This window comes from Bos grunniens, chromosome 10, assembly GCF_055505025.1.
Source record: "Bos grunniens cultivar Pamir isolate PY7600 chromosome 10, Bosgru_T2T1.0, whole genome shotgun sequence".
Lineage (NCBI taxonomy): Eukaryota > Metazoa > Chordata > Mammalia > Artiodactyla > Bovidae > Bos > Bos grunniens.
Window position 1 is genome coordinate 80,410,043 of NC_141174.1, and position 20,918 is coordinate 80,430,960.

Here is a 20,918-nt window from a genome sequence, read left to right on the forward strand (position 1 = left end):
TTGAATTGTACATTATTAACCCCATTTTGAGAAGCACAGAGAAGTTAAACAATTTTCTCAAGGTCACAGAGACAGCAAGTAGAGAAGGCACCATTTATTCGTTTGTTGAATTACTGTGTCTCAGCAGGCGAGAAGCATTGTGGGTACAAAGGTAAACAGTCTAGGCCCCAACCTACAGGAAGTTTCAGTTTCCACAGAAGGGGCGGGGCGGGGCGGGGCGGGGCGGGGGCGGGGTCAGGAAAGAGTAAACAAATAGTTATAACACGGTGTGGTAATTGCTGTAATAGAGGCGAACGAAAAAAAAGTGCTACCGGATCCCAGACATTGGGACGAGAGAAGCACCGAGAGTTTAAGGACCCAAAGGAAAGACATGACAGTTACAGAATAAGCAGTGGTCCTCTGACAAACGTGTACTGTAACGTTACACGGAAAGGACTAAACAAAGCAGAGTTAAAAGTAGGGGTGAGCACCTTAAAAGCCAGCGTGACACGACTCGGCAGAACCGAAAAAGGGTTAAGACGGGTGGGTGGGCGGGGCGCGCGTTGATTGGCAGGGGTGTGGCCAGGCTAGTCACCCGCCCCCTCCTCCGCCCCGGCTTCTCCAACCCTAGGGCCGGCGGGGGTGCCGTCTGGGCAAGGGACTGGGCGCTGGACGGAGTCGCCTGACCCCTCCCCCACTCCTCTGCCGCGTTCCGCGAGCTGGACGCGCTGGAGAAGTTGAGCAGCGCCCGGGCCGGCCCTGGGGGCTGACAGTCGGTAAAGTTTGGCCCGAAGAGGAAGTGGCCTCAAGCCCCGGCAGGTGGCGGCCAGGCCTGGACCTGAGCGCTCGCGGCCTGCGGGCGGGCTCTAGGCGAGGGCGCGCCCCAGCGTCAGGCTTCGAGCCGATTTCCGCGGCTTCGGGGACTGGCCTCGGAGAGAGCGCGGCGGCGGCCGGGGAAAACAACTCAGAAGTTGGCTAGAGGCACCGCCCCTGCACCCGGGCCGCTGCCTCCCCCCACCCGTCCCCAGCCCTGGCATCTAGAGCATCGGTCGGGGAGCCTGGGCCATGGAGCCCTCTCGGGGAGGCGGCACCGGCGAGCCAGGACGCCCGGAGCGGCGCCGCCTCCCCACTGAATAAACGACGGAAGCTCCGGGACTGTTCCTGCACCTCCGGACGGCTCACGATGCTGCCGGCCATCCTTCTCCTCTTCCTGGGTAAGAAACCGAAACGAGTCTACTCGCCCAGCACCCCGCTCCCAGGGCTCTCACAGGGCCGAGAGGGCTCTAGCTCCCTTCCTGCTACGCGGCTCCTCACCTGAACCTGCCCGGTCGTGCCCTCCACCCCCTGCCGCCGCCCTGGCACTGCCTGCCCCAGCCTCGGGGAAATCTCCAGCCGTTCCCCCAGTCTCCCCCTGACTTCCGTAAATCACTGTACCCACTCCATAGGCCGTGCTGCCAGACCTTCTTTCGAGGTCACACACCGCTGTCTTCCTCTGCTCCACCACCCTTTCCCGTAAACTACCCGGAAGCCGCAAATGGCTCTTGTTCCTCCTTGAGTTGCTCAGGTGAAGGAAACTCGGAAGCATGACTCTTGCCCTTTCTCGCTCTTCCTCTAGGAGGCACTGTGGCCCACCCAGATAGGATTATTTTCCCGAATCCTGGTGAGTAGAGGATGCCCCAGGGGTAATGAGAACTCAAGACTTTCTCTTCCTTGAATTCCTCTAGTAGTTACCATAGTTTTAGAGTGGACGTCATCCACTCTTTTTTTTACAGATGGGGAAACTGAGACCCAGCGTAAGCCCTCAGCTGGTAGTTAATGTACTTTTTTCTTTTCCCCCAAATATCCATCCTTGATCTGCCTAGCCAAAATGTAGTTTCCCTGAGGATAGAAACAGTATTTCCTGTTCCTTCTGGCCCAGTGGCTGGCACAGAGCAGACCTCATGTTGTTTGTGGTGTTGATACGTAAAGTGGAATTATGATGAGGGAAGAGAGGGGGCTGCCTGAAGACTATGCCTGTAGTGTGTGTGTGGCTGGGGCGGGGGAGTGTCTGTGATCCTTCCGAAGAGCCCAGGCCCTCAAAGACCTCAAGCCTGGGCAGGGGTGTGATGGTAAGGGGCTCTTGACTGATGCCCCTACATTCCTCTCTTTCTCTAGCCTGTGAGGACCCACCAGCGGTGCTCTTGGAAGTGCAAGGCACCTTACAGAGGCCTGTGGGCCGGGACAGCCGCAGCTCCCCTGCCAACTGTACCTGGCTCATCCTGGGCAGGAAGGAGCAGACGGTAACGGTCAGGTGAGTGCAGGCACAACCCTATACCTTTCCCCTATGCTATGCTATGCTAAGTCACTTCAGTCGTGTCTGACTCTGTGTGACGCCATAGATGGCAGCCACCAGGCTCCCCCATCCCTGGGATTCTCCAGGCAAGAACACTGGAGTGGGTTGCCATCTCCTTCTCCAATGCATGAAAGTGAAAAGTGAAAGCGAAGTCACTCAGTCGTGTCCGACTCTTAGCGACCCCATGGATTGCAGCCTACCAGGATCCTCCATCCATGGGATTTTCCAGGCAAAAGTACTGGAGTGGGGTGCCATTGCCTTCTCCGACCTTTCCCCTACTCCCGCACCTTTACCAGGGAGAAGCCTTCAGGGAGCACTTCTCCATGGAGCTTCCATCCTGTCCACGGGAAAGAGGAGAGTTAGATTTGGCGTCATCTGCCCTAAAAGCCTGGCTTGTTTGGGGCCAGACACAATGAATTGCAGGTGGACTGGAGTGGACATCTAGCTTGGGTCCTGTCATCTCTGAAGGACAACAGTCACTCCAGAACCTTCCTCAGCCTCCTCAGATCTTTTAAACAGTCCAGGTCTCCCTGGGCTCCTCCAACCTTGGGCTGTGGGGTTGGGGCCCACGTTAAGTACCTGGCTGTTTGCTTCACACAGTTCACTTCCCATAGATTTACCCAGAAAAGAATAAGGGAAAAGAGAGGCCGTCTGGGGAGAGCTTGTTGGAGCAGAGGGATCAGAATGCTACAGTGATCTCAGGTCTCACCACTGGGCACTGGGAGGGATGGTGAATTCTGGTTAATTAAGCTTACAGTAGTCGCCGGCACCATGCTTGGGTGACAGTGCTGCAACAGCAGGAAAGCAATGAATCTAACTCGGTCCAGAGCACAAGGCAGTTTTTCCAAGAGGCTCTAAGATGTACGCATGGTCTCAGGTACCATGGGCCTCTGTTAGGGCTGTTGCCTTGATTACAAAGGAATTTGGCTAACTGCATTTTCATCTGACCGTTTGGATTGTGGATAAGCAGGTGTTTGTGCTGCTTGGGGTAGAAGAGGCTTGACAACTGTCGGGGGAGAAGAAGCCAGCAGCGGTCAGGAATACCTTACGTCCTGCTCTCCTTCACCCCTGTAGGTTCCAAAAACTGCATCTGGCCTGTGGCTCAGAGCGCTTAACCCTGCGCTCCCCCGTCCAGCCGCAGATCTCCCTGTGCGAGGCACCTGCCAGCCCTCTGCAACTGCCTGGAGGCAACGTCACCATCACCTACAGCTATGTCGGGGCCAGAGCTCCCATGGGCCAGGGCTTCCTGCTCTCTTACAGCCAAGGTGGGCTGGACAGGGCTGATGTGGCACTTAGAACAGGCAATGGAAGCCCCAGGGAGGAGGGGAGGATCCGGCCCGCCCCAGTGCTTCACAGCCCCTCTCCGTGGTGCCTCTGCAGATTGGCTGATGTGCCTGCAGGAGGAGTTCCAGTGCCTGAACCACCGCTGTGTGCCCCTGCTCCAGCGCTGTGATGGGGTCGACGCCTGTGGCGATGGCTCTGACGAGGCAGGTTGCAGCTCAGACCCCTTCCCTGACTTGGCCCTAGCCCCTGTCCTCACCCCACCCTGCAATCACACCTTAGAAGACTTCTATGGGGTCTTCTCCTCCTTCGGATACTCACACCTGGCCTCAGTCTCCCACCCCCAGTCTTGCCGCTGGCTGCTGGACCCACGTGATGGCCGGCGCCTGGCAGTGCGCTTCACGGCCTTGGATCTAGGCTATGACGATGCAGTGCGTGTATATGACGGCGCGGGGCCCCTCGAGACCCTCCGACTGCTGCGCAGCCTCACCCGCTTCAGTAATGGCAAGGCTGTCACTGTGGAGACGCTGTCTGGCCAGGCCACAGTGGACTACCGCACAGTCCCTTGGAGCACTGGTCGGGGCTTCAATGCCACCTACCATGTGCGGGGCTACTGCTTGCCTTGGGACCGACCGTGCGGCTTAAGCTCTGGCTTGGGGGCTAGCGAAGGCCTCGGCGAGCGCTGCTACAGCGAGGCACAGCGCTGCGACGGCTCATGGGACTGTGCAGATGGCACGGACGAGGAGAACTGCCCCAGCTGCCCACCTGGACACTACCCCTGTGGGGCCGCCGGCACCCCTGGGGCCACAGCCTGCTACCTGCCCACTGACCGCTGTAACTACCAGACCTTCTGTGCCGATGGAGCAGATGAGAGACGCTGTCGCCACTGCCAGCCAGGCAACTTCCGGTGCCGGGATGAGAAGTGCGTGTATGAGACGTGGGTGTGCGACGGGCAGCCGGACTGTGCTGACGGCAGTGACGAGTGGGACTGCTCCTACGCCCTGCCCCGCAAGGTCATTACCGCTGCCGTCATTGGCAGCCTTGTGTGCGGCTTGCTACTGGTCATCGCCCTGGGCTGCACCTGCAAGCTCTATGCCATTCGCACCCAGGAGTACAGGTCAGTGGGAGTGCAGCTGGCGGTAGAGAAGTGGGCCCTGAGGGTGGGACAGGGCCCGTGTGGCCACAGGAGGCCTGAGGATGCGCACATGGGGGACAGGCTCTGTGGCCAGCTGCTGGCTGCGCTCCTGGGGCTGTCTCACTTGGGGGCAGGTGTGCTCCCCTGAGGGAGGGACAGATCTAGATCTCGAAAGCCACCTCAAGGAAGGAGGGAGACCTCAGATGATTTTGGAGAGCCAGGGCATAATGCCGGGTATCCTGGCCTGGGTGTGGAGTAAAGAGGCCTGTCTGGGCTGGGATAGGCAGCTCTGGTCACCGGCACCTGTGACTGAGCAGCCCTCATGCCTTCCAGCATCTTCGCCCCCCTCTCCCGGATGGAGGCCGAGATTGTGCAGCAGCAGGCGCCTCCCTCCTACGGGCAGCTCATTGCCCAGGGCGCCATCCCTCCTGTAGAGGACTTCCCTACAGAGAACCCTAATGATGTAAGTCACCCTCCCCAACCAGACCACCTGCCGCTCCAGACCCCTGTGGCTGTTCCCACCCCTTCCAACTCTGATGTCTTCCTCCTCTCCTTGCAGAACTCTGTTCTGGGCAATCTGCGTTCTCTGCTACAGATCCTGCGCCAGGACATGACTCCAGGGAGCACCTCTGGTGCCCGCCGCCGCCAGCGGGGCCGCTCTATGCGCCGCCTGGTGCGCCGTCTTCGCCGCTGGGGCTTGCTTCCCCGAACCAACCCCCCAGCCCGGACCCCTGAAACCAGATCCCAGGCCACACCATCCACTGCTCCTCCTGAGACCTTAGATGGCAGCACAGGTCCAGCCCATGAGGGCGGGGCAGTGGGTGGGCAAGATGGGGATCAGGCACCCCCGCTGCCTGTCAAGGCTCCACTGCCACCTGCCAGCACATCCCCAGCCTGTCCTACTGTCCCTGAAGCCCCAGGGCCACTGCCTGCGGTGCCCTTGGAGCCATCACTGCTGTCTGGAGTGGTACAGGCCCTGCGAGGCCGCCTCCTGCCCAGCCTGCGGCCCCCTGGACCAACCCGGGCGTCACCTGGACCCCACACAACAGTCCTGTCCCCAGAGGATGAGGACGATGTGCTGCTGGTGCCACTGGCTGAACCTGGGGTCTGGGTGGTCGAAGCGGAGGATGAGCCACTGCTGGCCTGAGGTGACCTAGCTCCCTTGGGCATTCTGTTCACAGGGACAGCAACCCTATAGAGGGCAGCTCAGCTTCCCATCCACTACTTCCTTCCCTGTCCCTCAGTCTGAGGGGACTTGATGGGCCTCCTGTTGATCCCAGGTAGCTGCTATCAAGTTAGGTGTCCCTCAGACAGGGAGAGGGCCCTCACAGAGCTCCCCCTGTGCATGGCCAGAGACCACAGTCCACCACCACCCTCTCCCCACACTGCCACCGGTTGGTGGCTGTTTTTAAAAAGTAAAGTTCTTAAAGGGTCATGGGCCTGGACACTCCATCCTTGCCAAACCCATCCAAAAGTGGCCTTAAGCACCAGAATGCCAACTGGCTGGAGACCTCCAGCCCCCAAGGGAGGATTTGGGCAGGGCCTGAGGTTTTGCCAACAGTGATCCCTCCTACAAGGCCTGGCTCATAAAAAGAGCACAACAAATGCTTCTGTCCCATAGCTAGGTTGTTGCCCAGGAAGCCAAGGTTGAAAAATAAAGGAATCAGAAATTTCAGCCTGTAAGTGAGCTGTGCTGGGCCCCGCCTCTCTACCTAGCTCAGCTTATGCTCCCCTCACCTTGCTCCTCGCTATAAAGGCCTTTTCTCTGCCCTTTTCCTGTTTATCTTCAGATCACCCATCCTTAGTTTTTATACCACTCAGAGGGTAAGAAAATTCTAGGAACCCCAAGAGTAAGCCTCTCTATCTCCACTTACTGCCAGGGGCCCATCTGTATAGTGCCTGACACCAGCAGTGAGCACCAAGCCTCCTTACTGCCAGGCTCTCAGAATTCGTGAGCCAGCAGGGCCCTGCAGCTAGGAAACTTCCCATTTATGGAGAACTCTCAGATCACTTATCACAGAAGCAGACTGTCCCTGGTGAAGCACTCTGCCCCCCATCCTCCACCCCACCAAGCATTTCAGTCTGTCCTAAGGAAGACAGATGAACTCTTGTCCAGCATGCCCCAAAGCAGACAAAGATGCGTCCAGAGAAAAATCATCATCATTCAGGGTATGAAGATGCTAGCATCACCTTGGCCAAATCCAAGAGGTCTTTCTGGAAGAGGGTCCAAACTAGATCCTAAAGAATGCTGTCAGTAGTTGGAATAGAGTTGTGGATTTTAGGCAAGGTGAGAGGCCACAGGATAAGCAAACTAAGCAGACAGTGAGGGCTAGGGCTGTAGGAGGGCCCCAAAGAGCTGGAGAGGGTAATGGAGGGAATGACCAGTGAGAACTGCTGGGACATACGCTTGCTTACCAGTCTGTGGTAAGCAAGGTGACAGAGCTGTCCCAGAGTTTAAAAGGAAAATTAATGGGGACAAAGGATGTAGAAAGAGCCTATGGAAGTTGGTGTGATGCCTACAGAAGCAGAGCTGAGGCATTCCCTAACAGAATCAGTCCCCAGAGAAATGGGCTCCCCCTTAGGTTCATTTTCCCCTTCCTGCCTGGCCTGGCCTATCCCCACCCCTCTGCTGGAGGCGCCCTGTTGCCTACACCCTATCAGTGTCCTCACACCCAGCACTAATTGTTCAGCATTTCCTTCCAGCAAGCAGGAGCCTAGGGAAGCCCCAGTGGCAGGGAGACAGGGTTGACCTTGTACTGGCATAATGGGATATGAAGACAGAGGCTCATATCCAGGTAAGGGTGAGACACTGGGGGGCTGTCACCCAAGTTTATTTTCACCATGGCCCAAGGAAAAAGAAATGAGGTGACTCCAAATCCTTTCAAGATAAGATACCCTGTACCAGGGCATGGGACTCAAGCAAAGGCCCTTGGTGGGAAGGAGGGAGGTGATCTCAGTTATGAGATGGGAATCAGCCTGAGAATCAGACAATCTGAGCAGATACCAGAATTTGGTTCTTAAGGAGCAGAATCTGGGCCTAAAGCAAGCTCCAGGCCGCGCTGGGAAGGGAGAGGGATACCCAGCCACACAGCCTGAGGCTGTGGAGCACCAAATGGCAGGGGAACCTGCTGCATATCAGACCCTTTATCGGGTGTAGCTAACCCTCACAACGAAGCTGTGCCATGGATACCACAGCCCCAATTCACAGGTCACAGCAGCTTCAGAAGAATTACAAGACTGGTCCAGTCTCTATTGAGAGGCAGAGTTAAACCTGGATCCGCTCAGTTTCAAATCTCAGTCTGTCCTATTATTATACAGAACCTCCAATTCCTGAGGGAGCCTCAAGCCGGGCAAGTGCACAGCCACTTACCAGTGGGATGAGAGAGATGATGGTTCAAGATGAAACCCAGCCTGCATCTGTGGCCTGAGGCTAGATTGAGAGCCAGCAGAAGTCATGGTCAAGAGTCCTCGCTGGGCTCTGCAGACACTGGCACTCTTATCTAGTATCATAGAAATGAATTCTACCATCTAAATGAGCTTTCCAGATATATAAAGCTCACCCCTTTGTAATTTAAAACTTTTAAAAAACTCATTTTGGAAGGAAGTCATTCTAAAACATTACACTCATCTTCAGCACATCTGCAATATAACATAAATCCTTCTGGATAGCTGAGGATCACTCAGAAACCAAAGAACTCTGCAGCAATGTCTTCAGAAGCTGTGAACAGTGTCAGAAAAGCTATTCGCCTTAATGCTAGATGACCTTAGGCCACTTTTTAAAAGGACTGCTTTAAAAGTTTTCTGTGATGTTGTTTCTCTTACTATTAGCTACTGTAGGGGTCACTAGCTGCTATAGATGTACTTCTAATCTTCAAGTACAGGAACACAGGTGGAACATTAAGATTGTGAATTAAGTTAAGGACAAGTAGGCTGTGATTGAGGACTGTAAGTCTATCCAGTGAAGTACACGAGGATTGTAGCTGCTTAATAGTTCTGCTTCCGCTAGACCCTACACTGTTGCCCTGTAATTGACCTCCATCCACATACTGCACTAGTAATCCCCATATGACTATTTGCTTCAGTCGGAAAAATCCACTGAAGATGGCAATAAAGATTGTTCCCAATAATAGGAGACAGCTGGAATATTTAAGACAAAGACAGAGATGAAAGATAGTCTCTGGCACTGGAAGGATCTGGGTGGGAATCATGGTGTCCCCATTTTCCAGCTGCATGATTGATTTGGAGGACAGGCCACTCACCTATCACTCTGAGCCTCAGGATCATGAGGATGAAAGGAGGTAATTCAGGAAGGTGCTTAGCACAGCATCTGAAAAAAATGGGGTGAGAAGGGGCCAGTAAATCGAAATGTGTGTTTGGGTCCTTGAGGATGTCAGAAGACAAGAGTGGGAGCCTAAAGTGAAAGGGCCCTGGCAGAAAAGGCGCAGTAGAGAGGTGCCTCTATCTTGGCTTCCCCCAGAGAGGTGGGTGTCACCGTGTCCTCCCGGTATAGCCCAGAAGGCTTAGGGCTGTTCCAGAGAGCACTGAGGGGGCTTGCCTGCCTCCGGACTGGGAACTTCCAGATGGCTAGCTGCCCCTCCCCTTTTTCCTGCTCTGATTAACAGGAGCAGGTGGGCCTGGCACGGAGGGACAGGTGGGAAGTCTCCACAGTGGTTTGTACCCACTGGAACCAAGTAAAAAACCAAAGCTGCCCAAACAAAGCGCCATGTCTCCCTCCTCAAAGTCCCCATCTGCCTAGCGGCCAGGCTGGGAAATGGGTACTTTTGTGGGTCTTAGCCCAGAAGGGGCGACAGGTGGAAGGAGGGGGCGTCAGGAAAGCTTGGTGGCAGGGTGGCTGTCCTGTCCCTGTCTTTTTGGTTTCTTCCTTTAGCCCCACCATCTAGCTACTGGGCACCCACTCTGGGCTGAACGTTGGGCTAAGGGGTTGGGATATGCAGACAAATGACACATAGTCCTAGCTTCTGGATAAAGACCACCCAGGTCCTGGATCCTTGCTTCCTCCCATCCTCAGCTCCTTTACCCATAACCCCTCTCCCCACTTATCTGAACCTGTCTCTTCTGCCCCTCTGACTTTGTTCTGTTCACATGTTAACCAGACTCCGCTGTGGGTGTACTCCCAGAAGGAAGCTACACAAAGGAAGGGGGGGCAGAAAGGAGGGAATCCCGCTGACATCACGGCTTATTAGCATATGTGACCTCATCAGGGGGCGGGGCTATCTCCCCAGGTGTGGGCGGGTGGTGAGCATGGCGGGCGGGGGGGTGGTATTTAAAGGGAAAAGCTGACAGTACTGCTGAGTGAGCGAGCGGGTGCTGCAAGCTGCCGGGCTGCACACGCACAACGATGCATACGGACTTCGACACCGACATGGACACCGACACGGAAACCACAGCACTCTGCCCCTCCAGCAGCCACCAGGCCTCTCCTCCAGAGACACCCACACCAGGTGAGAGCTAAGCTGCAGTTTCTGGCTGAAACCGTGCGGGTGGTAGCTGAAGCTCTGGTGGGGAGGTCAGAACTAGGGGTTGAAGGAGCTTGAACCCAACAAGAGGGGAAGAGCCACTGGAGAAATGAGGGAGCCACCTGCCTACACTAGGGCTGGGCTAAGTAGCGGGGGTAGAGGGGGGGCTGCCTAAATGTCCCTTCACCCATCACCCAGGGCTTTGCTGGAGAAACTGGTACTTAGCCCCTACGTCTGCCTCATTCCTGAGAGGTTGGGATGGGCAGGAGGGAAAGGGGAAAGACAAGGGGCAGCCAGCCCACAAGCCTGGGAATCACGGGCAGGGGGCTACCCTGGGGACCTGTTGTAAGGGTTTCTCTGGCTCCTGGATGCCCTGGCTGCCAGTCAAGTATTGATCCTGGGCTATTTCCAGCCTCTCTGCATCCCCCTTTGTTGTGTCTCCTTCCTCCTCCAGTTACCCTGACCCGTGCACTGTCACTCTCCCTGCTCCCGCTCTCTCGCTATTTCTCTCTCTCCCTCCCTCCACCTAGCCATGAACAGAATATTGTCTGGGACTCACAGGGACAGCCAAGGGTGCAGTAGGACTCACACACAGCCATGCACCGGGGCACGTCCCTACAGGGCCATGGGAAGAGGCAGCCCCTCCCACACACCCATGGAGACCCAACACACACATCTCAAAGAAAAGGCCCTTCCTTGGGAAGCGGTTCCCCACAAAGTTTTTGACTCTTGTCAGTACCCACCCCCAGAACCAGGGCAGTAGCTCATTTCTGGGCCCCTCCCCAGTGTGGAGATCAGCCGACGCAGGAAGCGGGAGAGGGCAGGGCCTCTCAGTGGAAGGAGTGGCAGCCCCTCTCCCCAACCCGGCCAGAGGCCTAGTCTGGGGGTGTGACTGTGTGTCAGTGTGAAGTGTGAGTGGGTGTGTGAGCCTGCGCACAGGTGCCTCCCCTGCATGAGGCATGTTTTGAACAGGTTGTGGCTGGAACCACGCTGGGCAAGCCTTCAGGTCAGCTCCTGGGAGCCCCACCAGTTCAGGCTTCTGGTGTTCTATGGAAGAGGTCAGACTAAAATTATCAGCTCCTTCTGGGTCATGGTCATCGACAGGGCCTCTGAGGCTGGAACAGCCAGATGGCTAGGCCTACCCCACTCATAGCTTCCTTCTCTTTGCCCCCCCCAGAAGCAGATGCCACACTGCTGAAGAAGCCAGAGAAACTGTTGGCAGGGTTGGACCGGGGCAGGCCACCCCCTGCCCTAGGGGCCCCCAGACGAAGAGGCAGTATGCCTGTCCCCTACAAGCACCAGCTGCGGCGGGCCCAGGCTGTAGATGAACTTGACTGGCCACCTCAAGCCTCATCCTCTGGCTCTTCTGACTCCCTGGGCTCAGGGGAGGCAGCCCCCACCCAAAAGGATGGCATCTTCAAGGTCATGCTGGTGGGGGAGAGCGGCGTGGGCAAGAGCACCCTAGCAGGCACTTTCGGTGGTCTCCAGGGAGACAGTGCTCACGAGCTGGAGAACCCAGGTATTTGGGGGAGCCCTGCAAGGGTTGAGGGCACCTCTGGAGCCCTAGTCAGGGATGGAAGAGCTCAAAGCATGTGCAGTCCTGGAGCCCAGAACCTAGAAACTGTTCCAATGCTTTCTGTGGCAACCTCTCTGGAGGGGGTCCCTGTTTACTAGGTCTTACAGGTGTTGGGGAGCCTCCTAATGGGCTCTGTTCCTTGTCTCTATTTCCCAACAGAGGACACCTATGAGAGACGCATCATGGTGGATAAGGAGGAAGTGACTCTAGTTGTTTATGACATCTGGGAACAGGTAAGAACTAAGATGTGGCTGCAAGCAGATGATGAAACCTAGAAGAACTGAGGAGGGGCAAAGTCTTGGCTAAAGGCTGGTACCCTGGTTTTAACAGTAATGGAACCTGACCCTTCATATATATGGTCTCAGAGAGCAAAGGCTGACACCCATGTACACACCATAGCATTGAGAACTGCTGTTTGGTTTCCAGGATCTTCTGACCCAGAGGGAATGTTAGGATCTGAATTTGACAAACTCTGCAGCTGGAAGCCAGGCTGGAAACCCTGAAATAGACCCACTCTGTACATTTTTTAGCCTAGAAGAGACTGATCTGACAGGACAGGAGCTCGGGGCTTTGTAATGTCAGGGAAGGAAGAAAAAGTGAGGCCCTGTGACTATATGGACATAAATGATTACTATGCAGAAATGAGGGGCCAGATTGCATACACTTGAATAGCATTCACTTTTGAAGAGCTTAGGCATAAGAAAGTAGGATGGACTACCCTAGTCTAGGATCCTATGTCCCCCATTTGCCCATGTGGGGCTCGTATTACAAACTTCTCCCCCCTCCACAAACACACTCTCAGTACTGGATGTGTTTGGCAGAATGCTCTGTGTCCTAAGCAGATGGCTTTGCCCTCACATCCTGGTGCCTCATCCCTGAGGTGCAGGTGCTGGGCAGGTTCTTCTGTGCCCCCAGCCCTGACATCCCACAACTTTCTGCCCATCTGCAGGGGGATGCAGGGGGGTGGCTGCGGGACCACTGCCTTCAGACGGGGGATGCCTTTCTCATCGTCTTCTCAGTCACCGACCGACGAAGCTTCTCCAAAGTTCCAGAGACCCTACTTCGGCTCAGGGCTGGGAGGCCCCACCACGATCTGCCTGTCATCCTTGTTGGAAACAAGAGTGACCTGGCCCGCTCCCGGGAGGTCTCACTGGAGGGTGAGTACCCTGAACCTCATCCATATTTGTAATCTCAGAGGAGTCTCTCCTTTCCAGGTCATCTCTTCTCCATAAGGCCCTTTTACCCTCCAAGGTGCACAAAATTGCAATTGGCCCCAGGTTAAGGGCAGACTTTCAATGCCCACGCCTAGGGCTTGAGACCCTCTCTTCACTCCCCCTCACCTCTTCTGAAGGCCCTTTACTCCCTCCCCTTCTGCATCACCATCGCCCTCCAATTGATCCTTGCTTGTTCCCTCTGTGCAAGCGATTGACTTGCCCCAATCCCTTTTCACTGCACGCCCTGGAGCCCCCAGGTCCAGCCTCGCCCCCATCCCGGGCCCAGCGCAGCCCAGTGGGCGGGCGGGCGCCTGAAGAGGTCCCTTCCTGTAGAGGGCCGCCATCTGGCAGGGACACTGAGCTGCAAGCACATCGAGACGTCGGCCGCGCTGCACCACAACACGAGGGAGCTCTTCGAAGGAGCGGTGCGCCAGATCCGGCTGCGGCGGGGCCGGAATGGCGCCGGGGGCCCGCGGCCCGAGTGGGGCAGCCCCGAGGGCCTCGCTCCGCCTGCGCGTCGCGAGAGCCTCACCAAGAAGGCCAAGCGCTTCCTTGCCAACCTGGTGCCGCGCAACGCCAAGTTCTTTAAGCAGCGCTCCAGATCGTGCCACGACCTCTCCGTGCTCTGAGCCGTGGTCGCCATGGTCACTGCGCTCTCTACCCGCCCCCTAGCCCCGCCCCGCCGTCGCCCGGCTTCCTCCAAGAAGACCGTCTAGGAAACCAAAAACTGCCGGGACACCTTGCTGTGACCGCGGGAGGCGGACCCCCCGCCCCCAGACCCCGGCGGGCGTCGCCCCACCCGCTCCATGCGCTCTCCGTTTACCTCCCGGCTTCGAGGCTCCTGGAAAGAGAGGACGCGGACCCGCGGAGGGCGAGCCGCGGCCAGTGGGCGGGGCGGCTTCCGGCGGGCGGGGGGGGAAGTAGTTTTGTAAGGGATTTTCTTTTTTATTAATTCGCGCTTGACCACCTCTCCTGTAAAGAGATGCTAAAAGCAAAAACTGGAAGAGAGCTTACTAGACTTCTTTACAGTTTCCCACCATTGTACTCAGCGCGAACATGCCTCATCGTAAGAGATACTTAAAGTCACAGAGCCTCTTCTTTGAGACTTTCCTACAGCGTCCCGTCTCTGATCTGCTGCACTTGCCCACTTTGCCCTTAATAAGTTCTTAAAGGCAAGGGCCTGGAACCGGTGTTCTTCAGATTCTGGGACTTACCGTGGCACCACGGCACTTCCCCTTTAAGGTTATTAAAGGTAAGGCGCGCAGAGACTTTTGCCTGAAGATTTGAGGGGTGGCAACCTGCCTTTGGCCAGGACCCAGGAGGCACCACCAAGGGGACCACCTTTCTCTTTTCAATAAAGAATTTTTCTACTGCACTTGCTCACTTTGACTCTCTGTTCTCAAAGCTCCCAAGAAAGGGATGGATGGATTTAGGTTCCCTGCACCTATGAGCCTAAGTTTTCTTGTCTAACAGTTCTAGGGAGGCTCCGGAACTTAGTCTGAGTAGTCCATGACAAGGCGAAAAAGGTCCCTAGAGAACAGAGTCCAACTTGTCCCTTTGCCAGTGAAAAAACAGGCCTGGAGAGGAGTAGGGACCTGCTAGAATAATTCGATAACTCAGTGATCAAGTCCCCATTTCCTTACCCCTTAATCCTGCAAGGAGCAGGCTGGAGGCTACATTGTGTGCCAAGAACTACTCTCAGCTGTGACCTGGGATGGTTCAAGGTGGGGCCCACCTCCAACAGGGAGGCCCACCAGCTGGGGTTTAATGGGGTCGTCCTGCACCTTCCCTGGCAGGGCCCCACCACCCCAGCTGTCACCTGCAAGGCCCGTGTGAGTACTGAAGCTGTCAGTGCCTCTCCTGGGGACGCCCACGCCTGCTGCTGCCTGAGCCATGAGTTTGAACAAAGAGCAGAGGCAGCAACTCCCCTCATGCCTACACAGAGGATACAGCTACCTGAGCATCTGGGGGCCAGGCCTCCACTCCACCCTACCCAGGTTCCCAGAGCTCGATGGAAAGGATGTCTGAGTCCTTGCAGCTGAGGAGCAGCCAAGGGGAACCAGCCTAGCACGGGTGGTGAGATGATGATCTTAGGACTTTATTCACTTTATCTCAATTCTTGAATGACTATAAGGTGTTACTACCTCTTTTACTTGCCTGAGGTTAATAAGCAATAGAACTGGGATTCCACTCATGTCTGCTTGATATTTAATGGTGATTGTATCTAACTTTGCAACTGAGGTTCATGAATTTCATCAGATTTCCAAAGGGGTCTGTGACAGAACAAATCACCAGCCAGGATGGTACTGATTACTACTGAGAAGGGGAAACGGGTAGGGGGAGGACAGGTTCCGAGGTTTACTTTTCATTGTAAGCTCTTTTCTCTGCCTTTTGAGTTTTTACCTATGGCTAAATAAACTAAATAATTTTAAACAAAACAAAGCTTCATTGTTCCAAAAAAGAGGGACCAAAGAGAGTGTCCTGAGCACAGGCAGATGAAGCACAGTAGGGATGTAGCTGCCAAAGAAGTGGTGGCCACTGCCCAGGGAGGAGGGTTACCAGTAGTCAAATGTCACTGGAGGAGAGAGTGAGGAACTGAAAGGCCTAGTGTCTTTCATGTGGTAGAATTCTAAAGATGATGATGGCAGGACCTCCCCCATAAGGGAGCCACACACGCTACAAGCTTCCCTCCCCCCAACTCAGCCAGTTCCATCAGCCCGACCCATCTGTGTGTTCCCTCCAAACGCCTACAGAAGAGCTCAGAACAGACGGAAACTGAAGCCCTGCTCCTGCCAGACTTCGGAGAGATGGGGTCTTCTCTGAGAGCCTGGCCAACTCTTCATCCTCTCTGATCAAGGCCAAGTAAGAGCAGGCTGTTGACCTGGGCTGCCATTAGAGACCAGCAAAGGGGCCTGGAGCCGAGCTGCCTGAACCAGGTAAGTTCCTCTCTGCCCTCATATCCTCTTAACCACTGTGATTTTATCTTGGGGTCTTTGCTCCCTTAGCCCAGCCCCTGCCCAATCTCTACAAACCCCACCCACCCTGGCCCACAAGGCCTCCTCATTGGCCAAGAGCACTCTGCTCTAGGCCTGTGCTTACAGTTCTGCCCTGCTACATCTAACTTTCCTCTAGAGACTGGAGCAAGGGCTTTTGTCTACTGAAAGGCCACCAGAGCTCTGGAAGGACACTCCATAAGTCTTCTGGGTTAAATCTGCAATCCCAGAAAGTCCATCCACACATACATCTTTTAATTTATCTAACATTACTCCAATCTGCATCAGTCTAAGTAAAATTTTCCTGGACTTTTTAATCTTTAATCTACAAATGCTTGTTCCACTCAAGTACTGTATATGCAAGTCACTGCGGTGGGCCCTATGGAGAAAACAAGACGCTATCCCTGCCCGCAGGCAGCTTACAATCGTGCTGGAGAGCAGGGACCAGGCGGAGGAAGCACTGACACGGCCGGAGCAGCAGCAAAGTACACATTCTAACTGCAAGCTGTAACAAGTGCTCTAAGAAGTCTGAATGAAAGAAACAGAACATTCGGAAGACATATATTAGGAACTGGGCCTTGAAGGCTATACATAGGCTGTAGATAGAAGGGGGAGAAGGGAAAGAAACACCTTGTGGCAAAACCACCTGAGAAAATGCACAAAAGAAACGGTGGGCAGCCTGCCACATGATGAGGCAGAGACCCTCACTGTATAGGACAGAGCACAATTTGGGGGGATGGTGCATCCAAGTTGGAAAAGGGCCCCAAAGCCAGATTAAGAGCATCCTGCTTCTGAGTCCTCTATCATCCGGGGGCTCTCAGATGGATATACTCAAGGAATTTGAATCTTGATGTCATGCCTTTACAACCTAGAGACCATGTAAACTCCAGGTGTGAATACAAATTCGATGGGGCTATGCAAGCCTTTTTAGCTGGCACTCAGAAGTCTATGGAGAAAGTCACTATTAACCTCTCCTGTCTTTCTGAACCTCAGCTCTCCCAATTTAAAATGAGGATAACGGTGGTTCAGTGGTTAAAACTCCACACTCTCACTGCAGGGTGCATGGGTTCAATCCCTGGCCAGGGAACAAAGATCCCACATCCTACCAGATGTGATGAAGGCTAGATAAAATGCAAATATCTTCATAAACAAACAAGTGAGCAGTGGAAGTTATGTTTTTAAAAAAAAATTCATTATTATTATTTAAAATTTTTATTGGAGTATAGGGAAGTAATGTTTTTTGGCAACCTGTGTCCGGTCCCTTATTCAGGCACCATGTAATGTTCGAATCTCTCAAAGCATAGCCTGCTCTGGGCATACACGTTGAAGTTGCGGTCCACAGAGTCCAACATACCTCCCACAGGACTCAAGAGACCCATTATTGGATTTCTTTTTTGGGGAGTATTGAGGGGAAGATTGGCAACTGAAGCCTAAGGATGGTCTTATACTAGTTTCCCATTTTTCTGTTCAAATTATAACCTTAGGCAGAGCACCAATGCTGATTTAAAATACTTACTCTGAACTGCCAGAGCAGGTAGAGTTAGGCTCTGGAAACCAAGAAAGACAGGTGCTATAGGAATGCTTGGGGGAGATTAGGAGGGCAGTTTGCAAAGGACGGTAACAGAGAATGCTCTGGGATTTTCCCAAGCCAGACCAAGCAGAGGGTGCTCGGTAGCCTGAAGGTACCTGAGGGGCTCACCTTGATTTTCCAAAGCCATCTGGTTGTAATCCCATTGTAGAGTTTCAAGTATAAAAGGAGATTGGGCCAGTGGGATGACTGGTTTTCCTGAAAGCTAGCCTGACTGTGGGTGACCCGGGGCCTTGTGAGCCTGGTACTTAAGCCCAGAACAGTTCAGGTTTATTTTAATCACTGCCCTGTCATCGGTAGGGCCCTATCACCCCCCTGTAAATCTCGAGCATTCTCTGAGGCTGAAGCAGGTAGAAAGCCAAGTGTGGAGACATTCCCAGGAATGGGAATGAGGACAAACCAGCCAGTTCTAAGCCCTCTTCATGCATCATTTCACTGAATCCTCAGGACATGCCTGCGACAGGAACTTTTGTAATCATTTCCTTTCTACAGGTGAGGAGTCCGAGTTGCAGAAGTGAAGTAATACCCAAGCTGACTCAGCTGGTTTGTGGCAGAAGAGAGATCTGAACCACATGGTGGTGTTCCACGGTATGATATTTCTGCTGCAGGGTGGAGGTACCCTGTCTTGGTCAGGTCTAGGAAGTGGGAGGAGGAGGCAGATTCTCAGCACCACTCATTTTAAACAAGCAGGTTTCAAGATGCTTGAAAGCTGATTGAAGTTCCCATCCTTTCTGGAATACTGGCAAATCTGACAAGTTCTCTTGATTTCCAAGGTCATTGTTTCCCTTCTTTTGCAATCCAGCACTGACTGGCTCCTTTACAATCTTCATGCACCTCATCCACCCATTGCCCTCAAAAATAACTGCTTAATGGGTCTCCAGTAACTCCAGCCAACTCCTTAAGGGCTCTTGAGAGCAGATCATCTGGGAGAGCCAAGAAAACTCATCCAACTTTTAAAAGTGATCTTTGATCAGATCTTTTCTTGCCTCCATCTCCTCACATGACCTGAGTTAATTGGTCTACTTCACCTCACACAGAGCTCTTTCAATCAAGAACACATATTGAGAGCAATCAATTCTGGATACAGTGTATAAAATTTGGGAGGGAAGAGGGGATAATTGAAGCCAGAAAATTCAGATACACAGCTTCTCAGACCAGAGTTCCTTTCCTGCATTCAGCTCATGCCTACTGACTTCACCTGGTTGCCAAGGAAACATCAGTCTCTGATGGCGGTAGCAGCACTTTAGACAGAAAGCATCATAGGCTACCATGGTAACCGCAAAAAGAGTAAAGCTGCCTTCTCTTTTAGAAGGGTGAGGAAGAAATGAAAGAGGCTGCTGAGCTAAGCAGGCTACAGGGGATAGCTTTTGGAAAGCCTAGGTCTGACTTGAACTGAGAGGGGATTAATTTAACTCAACAGATATAAACTATGTGCAAAGACAACAATAATGAAAATAACACACCTAAGGTTGACTTCATCAAGATATAACCACCGAGTAACAGTTTACAAAGAACTGTAAATAAAGTCAGAATAAGAACTATAATAGGACCAAGAATACTGAAAGGAAAATAAATTTCAACTAGGAAAACATCAGTATCTTAAAGGACAGGATTTTTGACCAGCAGAAAGAATAAGACAGTGTAAGACAAGAAAGAACAAGACAGTAGACGTGGAGGTGGAAAAAGTCAAGACATACTGAGAAGTGTGGATATAGAGACAGAACAAGTGACACTTCCCCATGACTCCAAGGCTTTGGCTTTCACAGTGATGCTGAGAAGCAGGTTAAGATCAACAGATCTGAAGCTAGACTGTCTGGACTGGGATCCCAAACTTGTTAATTACATCATCGAGGGACAAGTTAGTTAACCTTTTGGGTGTCAGTTTCCTCAGTGACAAAGTGAAGATGATAAAAGAATACTTCAGAGAGTCCTTGTGAGGATTAAATGACTAAAATGATTAGAGCAATGCCTAACCCACAATAAATGCTGCATAAATATAAATTCTCATTATTGTTAACCACCTCCCACCACTCACTTTTCAGAGCCAGGACAGCCTCTTCTCACTGTCCAAGTAACACTTCCTGATTCACACCAGACTTTAAGAGAAAAGAGGGGCTATGACAGAGTATCTTTCTTTAAGTTTTTATTAGTTCATTTCCCTTTTTCGTAAGTGCAAAACGCGAAGACTAAAGGTTCGTAAGTCACAGCACTGCTTCCATGGTAGCTCACATCTAGGAGTGGTTAGAGTCTAAGAAGGAAATAGGATGAATCCCAATGTCAAGAATACAGCAGTTTAAAGAACAGGGCTGCCTCAGAGAAGACAAAAGTGGAAGCTGTAAGCCAAAAGTCAGATGAAAATCCCCTTTAGAGCTGAGGATTGGTGGGGAAATCGTAACTGCACTGGGAACGGATTTGAACAGTCTCATCTCTACTCTCACCTTAAGCCACCATGCTCAGGCAGGAGGTTGAGGGAGGCTTCTTTACATTAGGCTGAGCTAAGGGGTTATCTACTGCCCCCTTCTCTACACTCCAACCACCCCCTATAGAGTTATGAGTAATAAGAAGGCCTTGAGTCACAGGCAGTGACACTGTCACCCATTAGATGCTGTCACCTTATATGGGTTAACACTAGAACAGAAGTTGTCTTAGACATCCCCTTACTTTCATCCTTGTCTTTCTCCTGCAAAATGTTACGTGAGGATCTGAGAGCAAGGAAGAACTGAGGTGGAAGGACCCACAGTGCAGGAAGGCAAAACAGCCAGGCATGGAAATATAAGGAAACTGAGTAGTGATTGGGCCACCTGAGGCAGGAGGCAAGGCCTGTGCGTACTTGTAGTCTGAAGGCATTTGAGACTGCCATGAGGAGACCTGGTCCACAACCTTAGGATGATGTATACAAATAGTCTGTACTGAGCTCAGGATGCATTAGCATCCCAATCAATAACTACATGGGGACTGGGCAACAGCCAGCTGCTCCTACCTAAAAATAATGCAGCCTCCTTCCCTTCTTCAGGTCCAGAGAGCAAACAAGGATAAGGAGGGGGTAGGGGTGACAGTGGGTGAGGTTGCAGCAGTCTAGAAATCCCTCCGGAGTCCCAGTGGCATTCTGTGCCACAAGTAGGTTTCATGTACTTAACACTTCAGTGTCAAGAGCAACCTCAGAAGCTCACCACCAAAAAACCAGCACTCTGTTTAGAAGCCTTAACTGACAAATTAAAAAACCTAGCAGCAATTATCCATATTTTTAGCATGACAATAAAGCCTTAACATTGTTGCCATAGAGACCAGTAAAGAATGGAGGCGGCCCACAGGAGGAAGACAGGTCTGAGGTTCAGCTCTGTCC

At 53.1% G+C, this 20,918-nt stretch overlaps 3 protein-coding genes across 9 annotated transcripts in view; 2 read left to right on the forward strand and 1 right to left on the reverse strand.

The window, feature by feature from the left end:
- The window catches only part of SLC7A7 (solute carrier family 7 member 7), an 85,529-nt gene extending 71,474 nt beyond the window's left edge, over positions 1-14,055 (reverse strand). Inside the window, exons 1-2 of the mRNA XM_086322329.1 lie at positions 13,818-14,055; positions 8,987-9,054 (exon numbers count right to left, since the gene is read on the reverse strand). The gene's annotated coding sequence lies outside the window, so the exon portion shown is untranslated. The remainder of the gene's footprint in view (positions 1-8,986; positions 9,055-13,817) is intronic.
- LRP10 (LDL receptor related protein 10) lies at positions 594-6,402 on the forward strand. The gene is made up of 7 exons (XM_086322321.1): positions 594-1,193; positions 1,595-1,639; positions 2,134-2,269; positions 3,386-3,576; positions 3,692-4,709; positions 5,061-5,190; positions 5,287-6,402. The coding sequence occupies exons 1-7, from the start codon at positions 1,163-1,165 to the stop codon at positions 5,872-5,874; spliced, it is 2,139 nt and encodes a 712-aa protein (XP_086178447.1). The 5' UTR covers positions 594-1,162; the 3' UTR covers positions 5,875-6,402.
- REM2 (RRAD and GEM like GTPase 2) lies at positions 9,969-19,576 on the forward strand. Of its 7 annotated transcripts, XR_015135147.1 has the most exons (6): positions 9,979-10,189; positions 11,382-11,723; positions 11,940-12,013; positions 12,730-12,937; positions 15,748-15,930; positions 18,068-19,576. XR_015135147.1 is itself a non-coding variant. In XM_086322343.1 (5 exons), exons 1-5 carry the CDS (start codon positions 10,087-10,089, stop codon positions 13,581-13,583), a joined length of 1,059 nt encoding a protein of 352 aa, XP_086178469.1. In that variant the 5' UTR covers positions 9,977-10,086; the 3' UTR covers positions 13,584-14,369. The 7 variants fall into 7 exon arrangements, 6 of the variants coding, with proteins under 6 accessions (XP_086178474.1, XP_086178469.1, XP_086178473.1 ...); XM_086322343.1 differs by lacking the exons at positions 15,748-15,930; positions 18,068-19,576 and adding an exon at positions 13,252-14,369 and having other exon boundaries at positions 9,977-10,189; XM_086322347.1 differs by lacking the exons at positions 15,748-15,930; positions 18,068-19,576 and adding an exon at positions 14,791-15,070 and having other exon boundaries at positions 9,978-10,189.
- The last annotated feature ends 1,342 nt before the right edge of the window (positions 19,577-20,918 follow it).

Excerpts from the sequence above, each read along its gene's own strand:
- REM2 (XM_086322343.1), top strand. The coding sequence starts at position 10,087 with ATGCATACGGACTTCGACACCGACATGGACACCGACACGGAAACCACA. Across the intron at positions 12,014-12,729 it reads TTTATGACATCTGGGAACAG|GGGGATGCAGGGGGGTGGCT; the intron begins GTAAGAACTAAG and ends GCCCATCTGCAG. Across the intron at positions 12,938-13,251 it reads CCGGGAGGTCTCACTGGAGG|GTCCAGCCTCGCCCCCATCC; the intron begins GTGAGTACCCTG and ends TGGAGCCCCCAG.
- LRP10 (XM_086322321.1), top strand. The coding sequence starts at position 1,163 with ATGCTGCCGGCCATCCTTCTCCTCTTCCTGG. Across the intron at positions 2,270-3,385 it reads GAGCAGACGGTAACGGTCAG|GTTCCAAAAACTGCATCTGG; the intron begins GTGAGTGCAGGC and ends TCACCCCTGTAG. Across the intron at positions 3,577-3,691 it reads CCTGCTCTCTTACAGCCAAG|ATTGGCTGATGTGCCTGCAG; the intron begins GTGGGCTGGACA and ends GTGCCTCTGCAG.